At 41.5% G+C, this 19,100-nt stretch overlaps 1 protein-coding gene across 3 annotated transcripts in view; it reads left to right on the top strand.

Moving 5' to 3' along the window:
- The window catches only part of LOC145722677 (synaptic vesicle glycoprotein 2C-like), a 103,118-nt gene extending 84,390 nt beyond the window's left edge, over window positions 1–18,728 (top strand). For all 3 annotated transcript variants that reach the window (XM_081826723.1, XM_081826724.1, XM_081826725.1), the window contains exon 3: window positions 9,769–18,728. In XM_081826723.1, the coding sequence (XP_081682849.1) occupies window positions 9,769–9,953 (185 nt within the window). In that variant the 3' untranslated portion in view covers window positions 9,954–18,728. The remainder of the gene's footprint in view (window positions 1–9,768) is intronic.
- Window positions 18,729–19,100: the final 372 nt, after the last annotated feature.

Below are 19,100 nucleotides of genomic sequence, written 5' to 3'. Positions count from 1 at the left end.
GCCTTGTGAATCTTCTCCAAGCCCTCTGCCCCTGCCTTAGACCACGTTGCCATCATTCCTTCCCAGGGCTACTTCTCAGTGATATTCCTGAAGCTGGTCTTTTTTTCCCCTTGGAGGGAGCACAGATTTAAGAAACATTCATTCTCAGGATTGCTCAAGTGCAGAGTTGACACCTGAGAATTAGTACTTCCCTGTATGTTGTGCTCCAGGCCTGTCAGGCCTCAAGTGCCTTACCCTGGGCTGGATCCTCCCCTTTGTCGTTCCCCACTGCAGTTGATCCTCCCTGCAGTTTGTGGAATGATTTTTTCAGGCACCGATGATGGCCAGTCTGTTTTATAGTTTCCCAAAGGCTAAACGCTAACTCCTTGGATTGACTCCAACTTGTCTTCCGTTGTGGTCTCCTGCCGCTTTTGTCCCCAGGCATGAACTCTACGTTCCCTCCATCCTCAACTACCAGGAGCCCCTTTAGTGAGCTGTGCTCTGACACACCTCCAGACCTTTTAACTGAGCTTTCTTCTCTCCCTGGGAACTTTCCCCTCTTACTTGCAGAATTCTTACTCATTGCTCACAACCCAGCATGATCTACCTTCTATGGGAAGTTTTCCAGAATTGTGTGGAACTACTTAAGTCGCTCCTTCCTTTTTACCCTTAAGCATAATGTACTCACCTTAATTACAGCGTGCATTTCATTTGATGGTAATTAATTTTCTTCGTGTTTTTAATCTCTCAGGAAACCAAAGGTTCAAAGCCCCACTTTTATATTAAAACGTTTGGAAAGTTTTATACGAGTACTGTTGCCTAAGCCCTACCCCAGGACCAGAACCTCTGGGTGTGGTCTGGACGTCAGCATTCTTTTCCTTGAAGGTCCCCGATGATTGTGATGTGTGGCCATTGTCTGAAAGCTCTGCACTAGGCTGTGAGCTGCTCAAGAGTGAGGACCATGCCAGTTTCATATTTGTGGACCTCTTCTATTGCTCCTCTTCTCTTCCCCGGTCCTCATACCTCCAAAGGTTGCCTGGCTTACAGCGGGAGCTCAATGAAGAGCTGTGGAATTAGTGACCACCTGCTCATTGTTGACTCAGTTACTGGGATTTCGGAAGCAAGGGTTCAGTCAGTTACCACTTCTCTTCCTCAGCACAGGCCTATAGTGGGGGAAGTTTCCAAAGAGAGAGGTCCCATTGGTGCAGAAGTGATAGGTGATCTCATGGTGTACCATAAAATGGCTCTCTGTAATGCTCTTCATTCCTAAGACTTGTGTCTTTAATGCTTTGAACACCCAAGAGGCTGCAGTTGCCCTTTTTGGGGGGCTTCGAGAGCTATCCATGTAAAACATATTTGAATATCTCTTCCCCTATCCAGTGGGCATGCTGCATACTAGCCATTTGAGCAAGGATATTAGAGAAGACTGGGCTTCCTTATTAGGTCTCTGCTTCTGTGTTTGGCTCTCTGGATTCAGTGAGAGTGGTTTTGGGCCTTCAGAAGCTCTGTTGTGCCCAGGGAGACTTAGGTAACAAGTAGGAAATGCTGCTTGATGCGGTGTTACCTGCCTACACAAGCCGCTGCAGCCGTCTCGGCCTGGCTCAAGGACTTAAATGTCAGACTTCCCAAATGTAAAAGTCAAGAGATGTGCTGTAGACTGCATCTGATATTTACAGTTCTTTTTAGCAAAGGTGAGCTGACTTTTGTTGCAGATGTTCTCCATTGCAAATTAGGAAGGTTTTTCTTTTTCTTTTTCATTTGTACATACGCCTTGGATATTATCGCTTTCCTTACTCGTATTTGATTTTGTGAAAGTCCACAGATGCATTTGAACACGTAACAGTCCTTCCCTGTGGCTACTAAAAATAGTAATTGGAAAAAGTGAGGGGTTCGGTAAGAGAAGCCTATTAATTATTTATTATTTAATTAAATTAATTAAATTTAAGAAATCATGTATTATTTATTCATTTGAATAGGTTAAAATTGCAAAAAAAAATATAAGTCTTTGTGGCTTAAAAAATTAGTTAACTCTTCCAGTACTGTTTCAGGTGACTTCTTTTCAGAACTCGAGCGGAGGGTGGCCAAAAGCTGTAATTGACTTTGTACACCGGCCTGGAGCCCCTCTCTTTCTTCCTGTTGTCTTTTTTTCCGTCATCATTTCCTTCCCTTCTTTTTTTTCTTTTCCTCACACCAATAGTAATATTAGCATTTCAGGACCTTGCGCAAAAAGGAACCATGCTCAAAATCCCAAACAAAGGCTCACTCACCTTACTAGAATAGAGAAGGTCCATATGTGTCCTCACCTTGAGGGTACCACTCAGTGTTACAGGCCATAGACACTTTCCCTTGAGTTGGTTGGCCAGAGAGGATGCAAAGATCTTTCAGTGTAAAAAATATTAGACCAAATCCTGCTCTATGAACATGCTTCTCTTTGGTAAGTAGTACTTTGTGGAAGATAGCTTCCTGTGGGAAAAAGTTAGTCTATCAGCCAAAGGTTGAGTTTATGTCTAAGGCTGTCTTTCATCCAAGTGTGGTAGCCAAAAAAAAAAAAAAAAATTCTAAAACTTGGGGCGCCTGGGTGGCTCAGCCGTTAAGCGTCTGCCTTCAGCTCAGGTCATGATCCCGGGGTCCTGGGATCGAGCCCCGCGTTGGGCTCCCTGCTCCACGGGAAACCTGCTTCTCCCTCTCCCCCTCCCCCTGCTTGTGTTCCCTCTCTCGCTGTGTCTCTCTGTCAAATAAATAAATAAAATTAAAAAAAATTCTAAAACTTGATCATAGCCTTCAGAAAAAGTAGGACTTATCTGCGTAAGTATCGAAATAACAACAATCTGGAATCTGGCCTTTTCAAATATATCCCTGTAGATCCTATTACTAGGGCATAGCTTTGGCCCAAGTCGATCTTCTCTTTCAACATAGCTTTACTTTTTTTCTTTTTAATTGAAGTGTAGTTGACACACAATGTTACATTAGTTTCAGGTGTACATCATAGCGATCTGACAGCTCTTCACATGATGCTACGCTCACCACAAGTGTGGCTACCATATAGCAGTATACAACACTATGACAATACCACTGACTATATTCCCTATGCTGTGCCTTTCATCCCTGTGACTTATTCATTCCCTAACCGGAAGCCTGTATCTTTGACCTCTCTACACCCACTTTGTCAGTCTCCCCACCTCGGTGTCCTCTGGCAACCACCAGTTTGTTCTCTGTATTTATGGGTCTGTTTCTGTTTTCTCTTTCTTTGTTTTGTTTTGTTTTGTTTTGATTCCGCGTGAGTGAAACCATATGGCATTTGTCTTTCTCTGTCTGGCTTATTCCACTTAGCAAAGTACCCTCTAGGTCCATCCATGTTGTTGCAAATGGCACAGTCTTATCATTTGTACGGCTGCATAATATTCGTGTGTGTGTGTGTGTGTCACATCTTCCTTATCTATTTGTGTATCAGTGGACACCTAGGTTGCTTCTGCATCTTGGCTATTGTGAATAATAATACTGCAATAAACGTAGAGGGTGCATATATCTTTTCAAATTCGTGCCTATTTTTATTTTTCTTTGACTTAAATTTTGTTTTATCCTAAGAAAATCCCCTTATAAAAGGTGAATATGATCATCACCTCATGGAGATTATTTATCATTGAATTCAGAATACTGCCACAGAATGATTTTTGTAGAAATCCAATTTGTAAATAAACGGTGCAATGAATTATAGAGTAATACATTAGCCATGGGTAACTGAGGTGCTTAAAACAATTTTTAAAAACCTATTGGTTAAAAATTTCTATGAGAAAAATGCTATATACATTTCTTAAAATTGTTCTGTTAAGGTTAAATGTGCTTTAAAATGGCTCTAGGGGGAAAAGATGTACCCCTTAGGTATTGTCAGAAAGAATCAAAAGCAGCTTATTAGCAAAGAGACAGAAATAGAAATGTGATATTCATCAGGGGAAATGAGGGTATGATTAAATAAATGGAATCAGCCCCCATGTTAGAAAATACTTTAATGAGGAAGTCATGCTTGAGGCCTCTTTTGGTCTTCTGAAAGACTGAGCGGCTGGGCTGGCCAAGCATGGCCTGAGCCCGAGCTGTGGTAGGAAGAGTAGAGAAAGCCCCAGGTCAGGTTCAACCTCCCAAAAGCCCAGCTGAATTAGAATCTTCATTCACTTCATGAAAGGATCTGAGAGTCACAGCCTGGCCTCTGTCAACATCAGAGGCCTGCCTCTAGCTAGTCCTGAGGAGATAGGTGCTAGGGGAGGCACAGATTTCCTGCTTGCCCTTTACATATCTGCAGCTGGTGTGGGGGAGATCTTGCTTGTTCTGTGTCTTTAGAATTAAAATATTCCATAGCCTGGGGCACCTGAATGGCTCAGATGGTTAAGCATCTGCCTTCGGCTCAGGTCATGATCCCAGAGTCCTGGGATCAAGCCCCACGTCTGGCTCCTGGCTCGGCGGGGAGCCTGCTTCTCCCTCTCCCTCTGCCTCTCCCCCTGCTCATGCTCTCTCTCTCTGTATCTCTCTGTCTCAAATGAATAAATAAAATCTTTAAAAATATATATATTCCGTAGCCTGCATCTCCTCCTATCAAATATGTATTAGGCAAATACAAACTTTAAGTAAGAAAATGTGCTAGAGAGATTGTTTTAATGGAAAGCACATCAGACTAAAAGTGCTTTCAAACTCCGAAGTGCACACAGATCTGTGAGAATCTTGTTCAGATGCAGCTTCTGACTTCTGTAGGTGTGGAGTGGAGCCTTAAGAGTCTGAATTTCTATCAGGTTCCCCCAGGGTGCTGGTGCTTTTGGTCCAAAGGTCATACTCTGATGTGAATGATCTAGAAGACCTGATTTCAAGTCCTGGCTTCTCACAGCATCAGTTTCTCTGTCCTTAAAATAAGGGACTTTGGACTAACATACCTTTGAATTCTGATCGTCAGCAGCATCATGAGGAGTGGAGGGCAGGAGGGTGGTCTATGTCAAGAGCATAAATCCCTGCTCTGAGTTTTCAGGGAATCCCCATCAGCACACGGCAAAAACAAAATGGAAAAGTGGAAACAAACAAGTCAGGAAATACAGTTTGTATTCTGACAATCCCAAAGTATTTCCAGTTTTATTCACTCTGTGCCTTGCTAACATTCAAAGGTCTGGCTTTAAGTAGGTCACACAATCAACAAATGAATCGTCTCATTGTGCTGTGTTTCTCAAATGAGCTAGAAGGGAGGCTGACTCCTGTCCATGGCACACCCGGGGGGACAGTCTAATTACCAATAATATGCAATGTAGGCTCAAAAGATTGTTATCCTTAGATCTGAAACATCTTCCTAACCAGAATAGAAGTGAAGATACAACTTGATACTACGTTTTGTTTTGCTAAATCTATCACTTATGGAGGAATTTAATACCGTCTTGAAATCTTTCTTATCCTTCAGAATCCTCTCAGGTATTCCCTTCTCAGTGAAACCTTCCCACAGTCAGAATTACCAGCCACCTTTTGTCACCCTGCTCCCAGTTATGCCTCCACTGGAGTGCACACCTCACGGCTGGGCTCCTTCTGTTGTGTGCCTGAGGTCTCCCTCACTGAGTTATGAGCTCCTGAAGCCATTTGGATGGAATAGAAAGAGTTCAGGGACTCAGAACCCAGGTCCCTGAGTGTGCACTCAGCACCGCTCTGTCCTGGTCATTTGTCCCCAGGAGGCCATGGAAGGTTTTGACCTGGCTGCCCCACTCTGTAGTGGCCATGATCAGATGGGGTATTGGGAGGGTGGTGTGAAATAGTGGGTGTGCAGCTGTCTCCCTTTTCTCCTGGCTTAGAGTAGGGCCCCAGATAAAGGCTTGCTCAGGTTCTCCTTAGGTGAGCTCAGGGATCATGACTTATCAATCCTTATAGTTCTAGCACTTCAGGAAAAGTTAGGCCGAGTGGGTGCTCAGTAAATTCTTTACAATTGAATTTAACATTCTCTCTTTTAAGGAGGTTAAGGTGTATTTATTTTAGGCATAGAAAAAATACAAGATGGAGAAGTAACTGTTTGGTTTTCCCCTAGTAGCTGATAGTGCATGCTTTTGTGGAATATATGAAATGTATCTTGAAGTAATTTTTAAAATTCTGACAGAGATTTATTTCTGATTTGCTAAGTTTAGAAATCCTAAACGCAACAGGAGAAAAGATAAATATTACACAGGAACAAAAAACTATATTTAACAGGCAATTCCTAAAGGTTATCCGTTTTTCTACAGTTATAGTTATAAACTTTCTGGAAGAATTAGAAAAATTGATAATAGTTACCTTTGGGAAGAGGGTCAAGGGCAGGGGAGAAGGAGACTTTTAGTTTCATGTTATATATTTCCATGTGCTTTGAATTTTTGGCCATGTAGGCATATTTGGGTTTTTAAATATACATATATATATATATAAATACATACATACATACATATATATACACACACACACATATGTGTGGGTGTGTATTAAGGATATCTGGAGGAATTGAAGGATGGGCCATTTTTATTTTACTCTTTTATATATTAAAATCTTTAATGAGTATTATTTTGGGGTGGCTTAAGTACCAAGTGCTAATGATAATTGTGGGTGCTCTGCCCCTTGTCAAGTCACTGAACCATCTCCATCACAGAAGTCAAGGGCAAGCTCAGCTCACTCAACCTTTCCTATGTCTGAGCTTTAAGAAGCTCCCAGGGTGGGGCTGTGTTCTCACGCTACTGCCAGTTGGGAAAATCTAGCAACGAGCTATGAGTCCTTAAAGTGCTGGAATCATCACTTCATAAATCTATGGTCTGGCTTAGTGAAGATGAAGCTGCAGGTGACTGCCCAGAATGAGAAGAATGATAGGATATAGAGCCCAGTCCAGCGGGAGCATTAGGCCCCTACAACAAGAAAAGCAAGGGAGTTGCCCTCCTTTGGAATATAGCATGTCCTTTTTATTTTTTGTGAGGGAGGGGCATAGGGAGAGGAAGAGAGAGACTCTTAAGCAGGCTCCATGCCCAGCTCGGGGCTGGTCGCAGGGCTCCATCTCACAACCCTGAGAGCATGACCTGAGCCGAAAATATGTCAGAAGCTTAACCGACTGAGCCACCCAGGTGCCTCCATAGCATGTCCTTTTTAGAAAGATACTGGATTTTCATTTTTCCTTGGCACCGCTGAGCTGTTTTCCACATTGATCCCCTTACCTCCCGCTAGTGGTTGGGAATGAGCCCATTTAGAATGTCTGAGAACAAATGGTGCACCTCTTGTCATATGCTTGGGTAGAATGAAGCAGCATTTCCCTGTAGCTCCGATCGATCATATTCTGCTTCCCTGGACTTAACTCTGATTCTGTGAGTTAAGGAGAAGACTCCTCAGAGACCTTTCAAATTATGCTTTCAGTTCTGGGTGGTACCGCCACATAGGGGCCGGGACAAACTGGGATGTTTTCCTAGGAGGGCAGCCAGGATTGTTAAAGGAATTGTAACCATATTGCACGAAGAATTGCTGATGGGTTGAGATGTAGTCTCTACTCACTTCTCTGTGGTCAGATCATTCGCTTCTCTATGCCAATGAACTGGGTTCCATAGTATTAACCTCAAGGGATTGTTGTAAGGAGCAAATACATTAATTCATACAAACACTTAGAGCTGGTAAGGGTTCAGCAATTGCTAGGGACGGATTTTTGTCCTTGGGGCTGGAGCTATAAGAAAGACTCCCACATCTTTGGACTGCAGCAGCCATGGGCCCCTCCTGATCTAAAGGAGCTTACCCTCTGGTTTGTAGGCATTTTTAAAGTCACAGATATTATTATGAAAAGCTTAGCTATTGATTATTCTTCTGAGAGGCCTGAGTAGCTGACTTGAGCCCCTTGTGCTATAAATAAGAGATTTGCTGCATATGCATTTCCCTGGGTGAATCTGTCTCCTTTGGGAATTCCTTCGCCTTGTGCTGATCCATTATTTAAATTGTCTTGTAACCATGCACTGGGCTTCATGGTATGAGTATCTTTTTTTTTTTTTCTTTTTGAGAAGGATGCTCTGTTTATGGTTAGCCCCATAATAAAGAAAAATATGTCATTCCCCATCAAGGCAAAGGATGGCCACTCACCCCTTTGCAGTACCCCAGTCTGAATAAAAATGGCTTCTATTTTGTCTTACTGTACAATGGTTCCAACATTTGCCATTCCTGTAGCTGCCTGTACTCAGCTATATGCAGAGCAGCATCCACATGTCATTGATGTCAAGGTCATCAGACTTTTCCAGCTGTTCTACTGGGTCCATTAACTGTGTATTAAGCAAATGAATTCAGGGTGAGTGTTTAAATAGGATATTTCCCAAACTAATCTAAAGCAATAAATCAATGTGTTTTTCTAACTTGTTACTTAGATGCTGCTGAGTATCTTGAATGTGCCTTTGAAAAGGAACTATTCAAGTGGTGATTTGGTGAAGGGCGAGTAGAAATGGATGAGAGATGTAGTAGCTTTGTAAGTACCACACCCAGATATAACAAACTTTCATTTATTAATTAATGTCATTTCCCCTAGACATTACACACCGTTTTACAAACATCTCTGAAGTAACTTTTGCCATACCTAATACTATTTCATCTTAAGAAAGATTCCAGACAGGGCTTCTGGGGGCCTGTTTTTTTAGAAGAAGCAAATGAATTAGACAAACCATAAGAGACTCTTAATCTCAGGAAACAAACTGAGGGTTGCTGGAGTGGAGGGGCTGGGAGGGATGGGGTGGCTGGGTGATGGACATTGGGAAGGGTATGTGGTATGGTGAGTGCTGTGAATTATGTAAGACTGATGAATCACAGACCTGTACCCCTGAAACAAATAATACATTATATGTTAATAAAAAAAAAGAAGAAGAAAATTCACAGGGCATCTCGGTGGCTTAATTAAGGGTCCGACTCTTGATCTCAGCTTAGGTCATGATCTCAGGGTCGTGAGTTCAAGCCCCCCATTGGGTTCCACACTGGGCATGGAGCCTACTTAAAAAAAAAAAGAAAAGAAAAATCACATGTGTACTCACAGTGACACCAAGAGGGACATCGATCTAACTCCTGATTTTCCATTTGTTTCTACTATGGAAGTAAAGCCAACCATGATAAGTTTAACAGTTCCCAAACTGCAACACTATTTTTCTTCTCCTTAGGCTCCTTAAGCTTCTGACTCCAAGAGAAAGTTTTCTTTTATGAGCAGAGTTTGAGACTATTTTAAGATTAACTCTTGTGGTCTCTAAACCTACCTTCCCTAGCTTCCCTTTCCTTCTTAAGGAAGGGCCAGGGCTTTTAGGAGAGACTAGAGAGAAAGAACCCATGGAATCCTTTAGAGAGTCCCTAAGAGTCTGGCCTTGGCCTGATCATCTGCTACAGGCAGAGATTTGAAGCAGACTGGGAGATTCATTTTGACCAGGAAGACCTTGACTCAGTCTCCCATCTTGGCCTTGTCATGTGCTAAGCTGGGCATTTGGACCAAAGGCAACATGCGTGTGAGTCAAAGTCCAGGATTGTCCTGTGTGGAGACTCCTTGGGCCTGCACCCTATGTACCCATTCTCATGAGCTGAGCAAGAACATCACTGTTTTGTCTTTTGCCTTTGTCATTGGTCATGACAGCTAAAGGTAACCAACAGAACTTACTTTCCAACTTGAAAGGTGATTTGTATATCCTGAAGGATGTATTTTTTTAAAGGAATTTTTTTCTCATACAAAATGCTAAAATGTATTTTGTCTCTTGTTCATTTGATCTAATGTGTTAATTACTCCAATCTCTGACATGTTTCTCTGTTTTCTGTGTGTTGCAGGCAGCGTAGTGTACCTTGGCATGATGGCAGGGGCTTTCTTCTGGGGAGGACTGGCAGACAAAGTGGGAAGAAGGCAGTCTCTGCTGATTTGTATGTCTATCAATGGATTCTTCGCCTTCCTTTCTTCATTTGTCCAGGGTTATGAATTCTTTCTCTTCTGTCGCTTAGTTTCTGGATTCGGGTAAGGTTTTTTTCCTTCATACTTCATAGTAATGTGTTTATTCTTCATAATTATACATGTTCTCCACTCTAAAGGACCTCATTACTGAGAAATTATCCCTTACCACACTTCTTTCCCTGTCTTCATGTCCGCCTTAGGAACCATGATGCTGGTTCTTAGAAATGTAAGTCCAGAAGAGAGGAGAACACACTTCTATGTTCTTGTGGCTGATTCTGGTAGTATTTTACTTCAGGAAATGTGTTTTAGTTTAAATGGAATCTTGTTTCTCTGGCAGAATGCATTCATAAATGTATTTTTCTTCTGAAAATTTAGTTTAAGCAAGAAATAGCCCTGGTCCTACCTATTATGAGCCAGTAAAGGTTCAAACTATTCAGACTTGCTCTTAAATCCGAGATGAGTGTGTCTCAAGCAAATGTTACTTTATTGATCTCTGTTAACAGCATATTTAACTTGGTAGAAAGCCTACTTCTTAAGATGTAATATGTTCCATTTGTTAAGTTCCTGATTTTTGTTGAATTAACAGAAGTTGTGACATTGGCCAAGTACAATGGAATAGTATCATAATCCCCCCACCCTGCTTATGCATGGGGGATACATTCCAAAATCCCCAGTTGATGCCTGAAACGGCAGATAGTACCGAACCCTATATAAACTATGCTTTTTCCTCTATCTACATACCTATGACAAAGTTTAACTTATAAATTAGGCACAGTAAGAGACCAACAACAGTAACTTATAATAAAATAGAACAATGATAAAAATATGCTGTAATGAAAGTTATGTGAATGTGATCTCTCTCAAAATATCTTATTGTACTCTACTCATGCCTGTTCTTGTGATGTAAGACAATAAGATGCCTATGTGATGAGACGACATGACGTGAATGATGTAGGCATCTTGACGTAGTGTTAGGCTGTAACTGACCTTCTAATGATGAGTCAGAAGGAGGATCAATTGCTTCTGGACTGTGGTTGACTGCGGGGAATTGAAACCACAGGTAACTGAGACCTGGGAAAGCAAAACTGCAGAAAATGGGGGACTGCTATGTAGCCAATGGTATAGTCATTGTCTTTACAGAGCTTGAAGCACCTGTTAACTCTACGAAGTGAATCCACAGCTGAGGAAAACCCCATATCTTAATTAGGAGAGTCCAAGATACTCTGCTCTGATAAGGAAAAAATTAGTAAAAATGCAAAATTTCTGTTTGAGAACTTTATTTTCATTAGAGATGTTCTTTCTAGGGTATCTATCATAAGATGAATCTATAGGAATAATATCACATAAAAGTAAATAAATAGAGAAAGGAAAGGAGACAGTCCTGGGTTATGAACTTGAGAAGCATATCAGTTGTGGTTGTTGAGAGTGGTAGCCACACAGCAAAACACAGTTTTGCCAAAAGAGAAGGTCAGAGAATGGCAACTTGTCTTCCTTAATTACCTAGACTAGTACTTTAAAATCAGAACTAAGCTGAAAAGGAATATAAGGCATGATAGAGAAAGACTATGATCTGGTTACTTTGGGGGTACAAAGATTTCCAAATGCAAACTAATGGATCACTTTATGACCATTCAAAATATCTTTAAAAATTTTTATATCATTATATGCCACAAGATGTATGTGCATATTGAGACTGGTGGATTATTCACTGATTTTTCGGATGTGCTTTTTCATCTTTTTATAGCCCTTCATATGCTACATTCTGCACACAGTGGGCACTTTGCAAATATGTGACTAAGTCGCACAGATCAGGAGCTTTCCTTAGAGTGAAGACATTCCCGTAGACCATTCCAGTAAACCAAGAAGGTTGGAAAGTCTGGGAAAGTGTAAAAATATTTTTTCCTTGGGAAAAAAATGATAAAAATCAATAATTCGCTTTGTAATGAATGATAGAGAAAGGAGGCTTTCCCTTAGTGCTCAGAGGTCTGTGTGAAATTGGCGAAGTACACAGATGACCTGGGGAGGTAATTTGGATCATGGATTCAAGGGGCTGCAGCAGTGAATTGGGGTACCTGAGGAAGAACATGTTTTATTTGGGGCTATTTGTTAAAGGACCTTCTCAGGGTCCATAAGATAAGACATTCTTGCCACCAGGAAAGGCTAAGGCTTCCGTTTACTTTCTCTTACCTCTGTAATACCACTGGCCTGTCAGGATAAGGCTAACAGCCTAAGTTCTGAACTTTCCAGTCCTTTCCATTTAGTCTTATCAAGGAAATTTCAGTGATATCCATAGACTCAGAGGTACCTGACTGTGGTCAAATTATGATGGCAGTTTTAATTGCCAATTCTGGACTGTGATGTGGTCAACCCAATTGACTGCAGAGAAAAGGGCCATTATGGTGGCTGCGGAATACTCCAAACTAATGGACTGTCTAGAAGTTAATTCAAGGGCAAGGCAGAAGCAGAGACTGCCTGGGTATATTCATGATATCATCGTCCTCCCCGTCACAGATCATTCTTCAGCCAGCAGCTCAGGGCTGCTGACTTCTAATAACGTAATCTACCTGGCAAAGCACAGACTGTGTATTGCTAATTCAGCTAGCCTCCATAAATTGTGATACCAGAGGTTAATGCATTGTGCCTTTGCCAAGTTGGCACAGGACTGGGAGTCCAGAAATCCGAGTCCACCCTACCCTTGCCCTTTACTGGGGACCCTGGGAGAGTCATTCTGAAAGAGTCCAGCCTGATTCTTTTCTTGTTTTTTTGTTTTTATTTTTATTTATTTTTGTTTCAAGTTTTTATTTAAATTCTAGTTAGTTAACATATAGTGTAATATTGGTTCAGGGGTAGAATTTAGTGATTCCTCACTTACGTACAATACCCAGTGCTCATCACAAGGGCCCTCCTGAATACCCATCACCCATCTAGCCCATCCCCTTGCCCACCTCCCTTCCAGCAACCCTCAGTTTGTTCTCTGTAGTAGAGTCTCTTTGGTTTGCTTCCCTCTCTTTATTTTCCCCTTTCCCCTATGTTCATCTGTTTTGTTTCTTCAATTCCACATATGAGTGAAATCATATGGTATTTGTCTTTCTCTGACTGACTTATTTCACTTAGCATAATACACTGTAGTTCCATCTATGTTGTTGCAAATGTCAAGATTTCATTCTTTTTGATGGCTGCATAATATTCCGTTGTATATATATAACCACATCTTTATCCATTCATCTGTTGATGGACATCTAGGCTCTTTCCATAGTTTAGCTATTGTAGACATTGCAGCTATAAACGTTGGGGTGCATGTGCCCCTTCGGATCACTACATTTGTATATTTGGGGTAAATACCTAGCAGTGCAATTGCTGGGTCATAGGGTAGCTCTATTTTTAACCTTTTGAGGAAACTCCATACTGTCTTCTAGAGTGGCTGCACCAGTCTGCATTCCCACCAACAGTGTAGGAGGGTTCCCCTTTCTCCACATTCTCACCAACATCTCTCCTTTCCTGTGTTGTTAATTTTAGCCATGCTGACTGGTGGGAGGTGGTATCTCATTGTAGTTTTGACTTGTATTTCCCTGCTGATGAGTGATGTTGAGCATCTTTTCATGTGTCTGTTGGCCTGATTCTTCTTTTGTGAGAAGAGATGGAGATTCCTGAGGCTGGTGGTGCACCTGAGGGGGGAGCCCAGGTGGCAAAACAGTCAGAGTTTTGTGGGATTCAAGCGCTGAGGGGACCTGAGAACTGAAGTTGTTAAGGAAAACGAAGAAAGTTATCTTTCTTCCTCAACCGAGTTCACAGGCCATGTCACCTCTACACAACATGTGAGGCACCACCTCCATGAGAGAGGGCTTTTCTCAGCAGCTCTAGAGTTCCATTTGGGCACCCTGTCTCTGAATCTCTGGGCCGTCTCAGCCAAGGCTCTGCTTCCTCCAGAGATATATTTTTTTCTACGTAGTTAAGAGCTCCCTCTATCCCCATCTGATTTGGGTTTTAAATTGAGTAAAACTAAATGACCAAGGAAATAAGGCTTCAGAATGTTGGGATTCTTTTGTTGCAGGCCTCTGGCACTCAGACCCATCAACGCTCCATGCATTTCCCAGGAATGTTGCTCTCGCCATCTTTTCTACTTCAGAGGTTCTTCTCCCAGAGCCCTTAGCGCTCAGGGCCTCAGAGAGGCCCTTTCTAAGACCAGCCCTCCCTGCAAATACTTGCTTTTCATGTGTTTATTTCTCTTCTCCTCCGGACTGTAAATTCCAAGAGGCTGGGCTTGTCTGCTTAAGGCAAGGCAGGTTTGGTTACCCTAAAGGACACCAGTCCTGCCAGAAGTGGACCTATGGCTTTGGCTAGTTGATCATGGTGTTGTTGCCAGAAGTGAAATAGATGGGAAGTTTGCTGAAGTCTTACTTGATCTGTATTAGCAGAATTCTAGGTCAAGTGAATGAAAGTTTAACTTGAATCATAAAAAGTCATGAGGCTCAGGAGACAGTCATGGCCCATCAGTGAATTCCCAGACTCGAGCCAGTTTGCAGACCCAGAACTCCTCAAATGAAGGGGAGACTAGGTCCCTTGAGGAAGAACCCCAGGACACCACTGAAACTATATACCTTAATCTTTCACTCAGCCCTTCCCAAGGGACTTATGGCCTTTTATTAGGGTAGCGATGCTGAGGGGAAAGAGATAATCAGACTTTGAGGGGCTCACCGGCTCTGAACTGACACTAATTCCAGGAGACCAAAAACGTCACTGAGATCCACCAGTCGGTGTAGGGGCTCATGGAGGTTGGGTGATAATGGAGTTGTAGCTCAGGCTACGTCTCAAAGGGGGTCCAGTGGGTCCCTGAATCCATCCTGTGGTTATTTCCCGGCTCCAGAATGCATGACTGGAATAGACATTGTTACGGGTAGAATCTCCACGTTGGTACAGCTCCTGTTCACTAGTTCCACACACTGGGAGTTTCAGAGGAGGAAGAGAATTTCTGGGTCACAGGCAGAGCCTTCATTTTGCAGATTAAGGTGCAGTGATGGAACCAGGAAGACACAGCTAGGACTTAAGTCACAACTAAGTCCTTTTGAACTGGCAACTCTGTACTCAACTAAACTGCCTTCTGAATCCAAGATCAAATGCCTTTGTGTCAGTTTTATTGCAAATGCCACAGGTTTCCAGCTGTTCTGTCTTATTTCGTGGCTGAAGCATCATTAGCAGCACTGTGTTAAATTCCTGTTTCTGCATATCAGGGAGACTGCGAAGGAGTGCTTCATTTAGCCTGAGGTCTACCTGGGTTTACGGTTTCATTGCCTCTAAATGTGCTTTCCTCTTAATTTCCCACACCAAGTCATGAGTATATTTTGTTAGAAACATAAATATGTCCAGCTGCCGTATTCTGTGTGACTTTAAATATTTATTCAGTATGACGAATGATTTTCCAGCGAGGGACAACAGTGTGAGTGAGGAATAGGGCATCACGAATTATTATTCTCTCTCTCACTTTCCTAAGTGAATCTCACACCAGGGAACAGACACTTCCCTCTCCTCTTTTGTTACAGAAAATTAGAAAGATGGGAAATGGAGTTGACACCACTGATTCATTTTCATTTGCCCCAGAATTAAATTATTTGTTTCCAGTCACTGTTAATTATGGGAGTGATAATGCTTCAGATGCTAGGCAATGTCAGAGTTGGGAGCTTCTCACTGAGGGCCTGGCACGGCTAAGCATAAAGGTCAGGAGAAAAATATAACAGCAACAGAAATTAAAATGAAATTTCTGTGTATCTGTATGTCATCGGGAACAAAGAGTCATTTCTCCCTCTGCAAATGGAGCCTCACAAATGCATACTTCATAGCTATTTGCTATATCCCTCTGTGGTCATGGTTTCCTTAGGCCTGTGTTGTCCAACAGGCAGCATGCCCCTACCAAGCGCTTGAAATGTAGCCAGACTGACATGAGCTGTAAATGCAAATCACATAGCACTGGTTTCAAAGACTTAGCACATACAGAAGAGTGCAGAATACCTCACTGATAATTTATATATTGATTACATGTTAAAATGACAATATCTGAATATGTTGAGTTAAATGAATGTATATTAAAATTAACTTCACCTCATCTTTTTTTTTTTGCTTTGTCTTAATATCTTTTCTAGAAAATTTAAAGTTAGACATGTGGCTCACGTGGTACTTCTTTTAGAAAGCACTGTCTTAGACAATGCCTTTTATGACAATTTCCCACAAAGAGTTTACCTTTTGGGCATACTTTATTTCCCAGTATGCCCTTTGGCACAGATGCCATTGATCCCAAGAGAGAAGTAACAGAACAAAAGATCTTCCAGACTTACAATTTATAATTGTGGAAAAATGAGCCATATGCATTTTTTAGAAAGGACTCTGTAAGCTCCTTGAAGGCAGGAGCTTGGGTTCTTCGTTCCTGTACCTCCGGCAACTGTGATGTACCTTGCCCAGAGTTTGGCTGGAAGGGGTAGGGATGGGGGTTGATGGATGAATAGGTATATGGTGGGTGGATGAGAGGGTGAGTGGAGGCATGGAAGAGTAGATACATACAGCAAGTGTCTGGAGAAGTCTACAGGTTTTTGTCATCATTTCTTACAGATCATCTTAGTGATCATCACTATCTTTATTCATGACCCCATTCCCCTGTGGGAATGGATTTTTCCAGCTCTCTCAAGAGCTCGATTAATATTTTTTCAAGATAGCGTTAGAATCCTCATCTATGGCTACACCCGTTCCCTGTGGCATTCTGTGCTGCTGTGGATACAATAGGTTTGGGTGCTTAGGGCACCAACCTGATTGCAAACAAGGGCTAGGGAAGCTGTTTTCTTGGAAACACAACTTATACCCAAATTGTATATTTACATCTCAATATTTTTGAAATAGTCAAGTTTCTACCAATTGTTCTATCCCTAGTTCATACAATATTGGAAAATAACAACTGCCCCTATCAAAGAATATGATTTTTTAATCTGTGACTTTGGACAGTGGGGAATTAAAGCTATCCAAAGGACACAATCTTTAGCACTGCCACTGGGTATAGGAGATGCCCATTCTCGATTTGATGATTGGTTTGGTTACCGGTAAGTGTTCTTCTCCTGTTTCTATCTTGAGTACTCATCATGAACAGGTACCTTCTAATCAATACAGCAGTCTCATTTTCTGTGCCACCCCAGCCCATTCAGAGACTGTTAGATCTGTGTTCTTTTCTCTAAGCCTCTGTGATAGTCTATTTACTTTCATGAAAAGGAAGTCACTGAAAAGTCCTTCTTTGGGGCTGCTGCTTTAATTGTTTATTTCTGGGTCCAATTTAAAATGCAGTGAATTGGTTCTGAATTGCTGTGCAATTTGCCTGGCAGTCGGTGTAGTTGATCTTCCTTTTTTCTTGATTCTGAGTGAGGATTAAAAGGATATTTTCATGCAATTTTTTTGTAATTATGATTCCCAGTATAGACTACACCAGTGTTCTTTTTATAAACCCATAATACCTATCTTAAAATAAAAGCTGTCAGAGTCGGCTCTTGGTGGACTTTGCCCTCCGCCTATTGTCAGTATAGAACACGTGACTTTACACCGCATATTCAACTTCCTCCTTAATTCTGTCCTCCCATAATGCCCCATTTCCCAAAGGAAATGGGAGATAGAAGATTGAGGTGAAAGACTGTTTGACAGTCACATGGTGAAGTAAGTTAGAATGAAAGTATTCTTTGTTCCATGCTTACTGGGGAATTTCGGCAGAACAGAATCACTCAGGAGAACCCCTCCTTGGGACAAGAAGTCATCAGACATTCCACAGTTTCTCCTCTAAACTCTCATAGTTTCTCCTCCCATTTTAAGTCCAACTACTCTTTTTATCCACAGCCTCCCTCTCTCACTGCAGAACCCTGAGCCCTTCCCTGTCTTTACTTCAATAGCCAGCGTAAGTCAGTATAATGAGGTACGGGGACAAACATAGTCCACCAGAGTTGCCATCTGCACCGGAGTAATGGGAGGTGTGGCAGTGAAATTTGCAGCCTTCCAACAGTCAGGCTTCCCAGTTTCTCAGTGAAGTTTGTGCAGACAGTAGTATTTGGCATTCTCTTTCATCCTGCTACGCTAAACGGACTTACATTTACGTGTCTCATGTTCCCAACAGAGAAGTTGTGTCTGTAAAGCTGACATACCCTTTGCCTTACATAATATCCCACTTGTGAATTTGCCTTAGATTACTGAGGGAAATTAATATGTTTCGTGATACTCACCAGACGCCTAGTATTGAGTCATATGTAGGCCTTTTGAGGTCGGGTGTGTGTGTGTGTGCGTGCACATATGGGTGCATGTGCATGTAGAATGGGGTTGGAGAGTGGTCCCAACTTACTCTAGAATGTGTTTTAATACATTTTTTTAAATTTCTTTATATTTCTACAATTAAAGTTGTAAAAATGTAAACTTAAGCTTACTTAAGAATAACTCCAACTCTGAAATTCCAAATATCAGTGCTCTGTTTCAGTTGTATCAATTCAATTATTTTGAATTTGGCTAAGCCTCCACCTCTATAGAGTGTGGATTTCAATTATTATTCCCTCTATGCCTCCTTTTACCGAAGATAATTAATATTTGACCCTTTTTGACAGTTAATAAAATAGACTTAATATCTGATCCTGAGAAAAATTCTTTACAAACCACCCTGATCTGATGGCTTCATTGTGTAAACATTCCATCAAAAATGAACTTGAGAAAATTTCAACAGTAGCTAACTGATCATTATATAAGGAACAATAAAAAGGTCCCTGTGCTAACTGGATTTAGAGATATATTACATATCAGGTAATGTAAAAGATAACCATTTCATGCCTTATATTATGAATTTTTAGTATAAAACAAGGTATATTTTCCATATTAAATCCCCATTACAAGAGTTTCTCAACCTCAGCACTATTAATATTTTCGGATGGATAATTCTTTGTTGCAAGGAGCTGTCTTGTGTATTTTAGGACTTTCAGCAGCATCCTTGGCCTCTATTTATTATGCCAGTAACACCTCCTGGGTTGTGACAGCTAAAAATGTATCCAGCCATTACCAAATGTCTGTTGGGAGGGGGAGAACACAATCAACTGTATTTAAGAACCACTGATACATGGGACTTCGAGAACTGCCATTCAAATATTTGTTATCTCTTCATGTATTCCCAGAAATTTTATCTTGATACAATAAAACAAATCAGGAAATGCATAGCCCC

The sequence above is a fragment of the Leptonychotes weddellii genome, chromosome 7, assembly GCF_054177405.1.
Source record: "Leptonychotes weddellii isolate Sample4059 chromosome 7, ASM5417740v2, whole genome shotgun sequence".
Classification (NCBI taxonomy): domain Eukaryota; kingdom Metazoa; phylum Chordata; class Mammalia; order Carnivora; family Phocidae; genus Leptonychotes; species Leptonychotes weddellii.
This window is presented reverse-complemented; position numbering and strand designations above follow the sequence as displayed.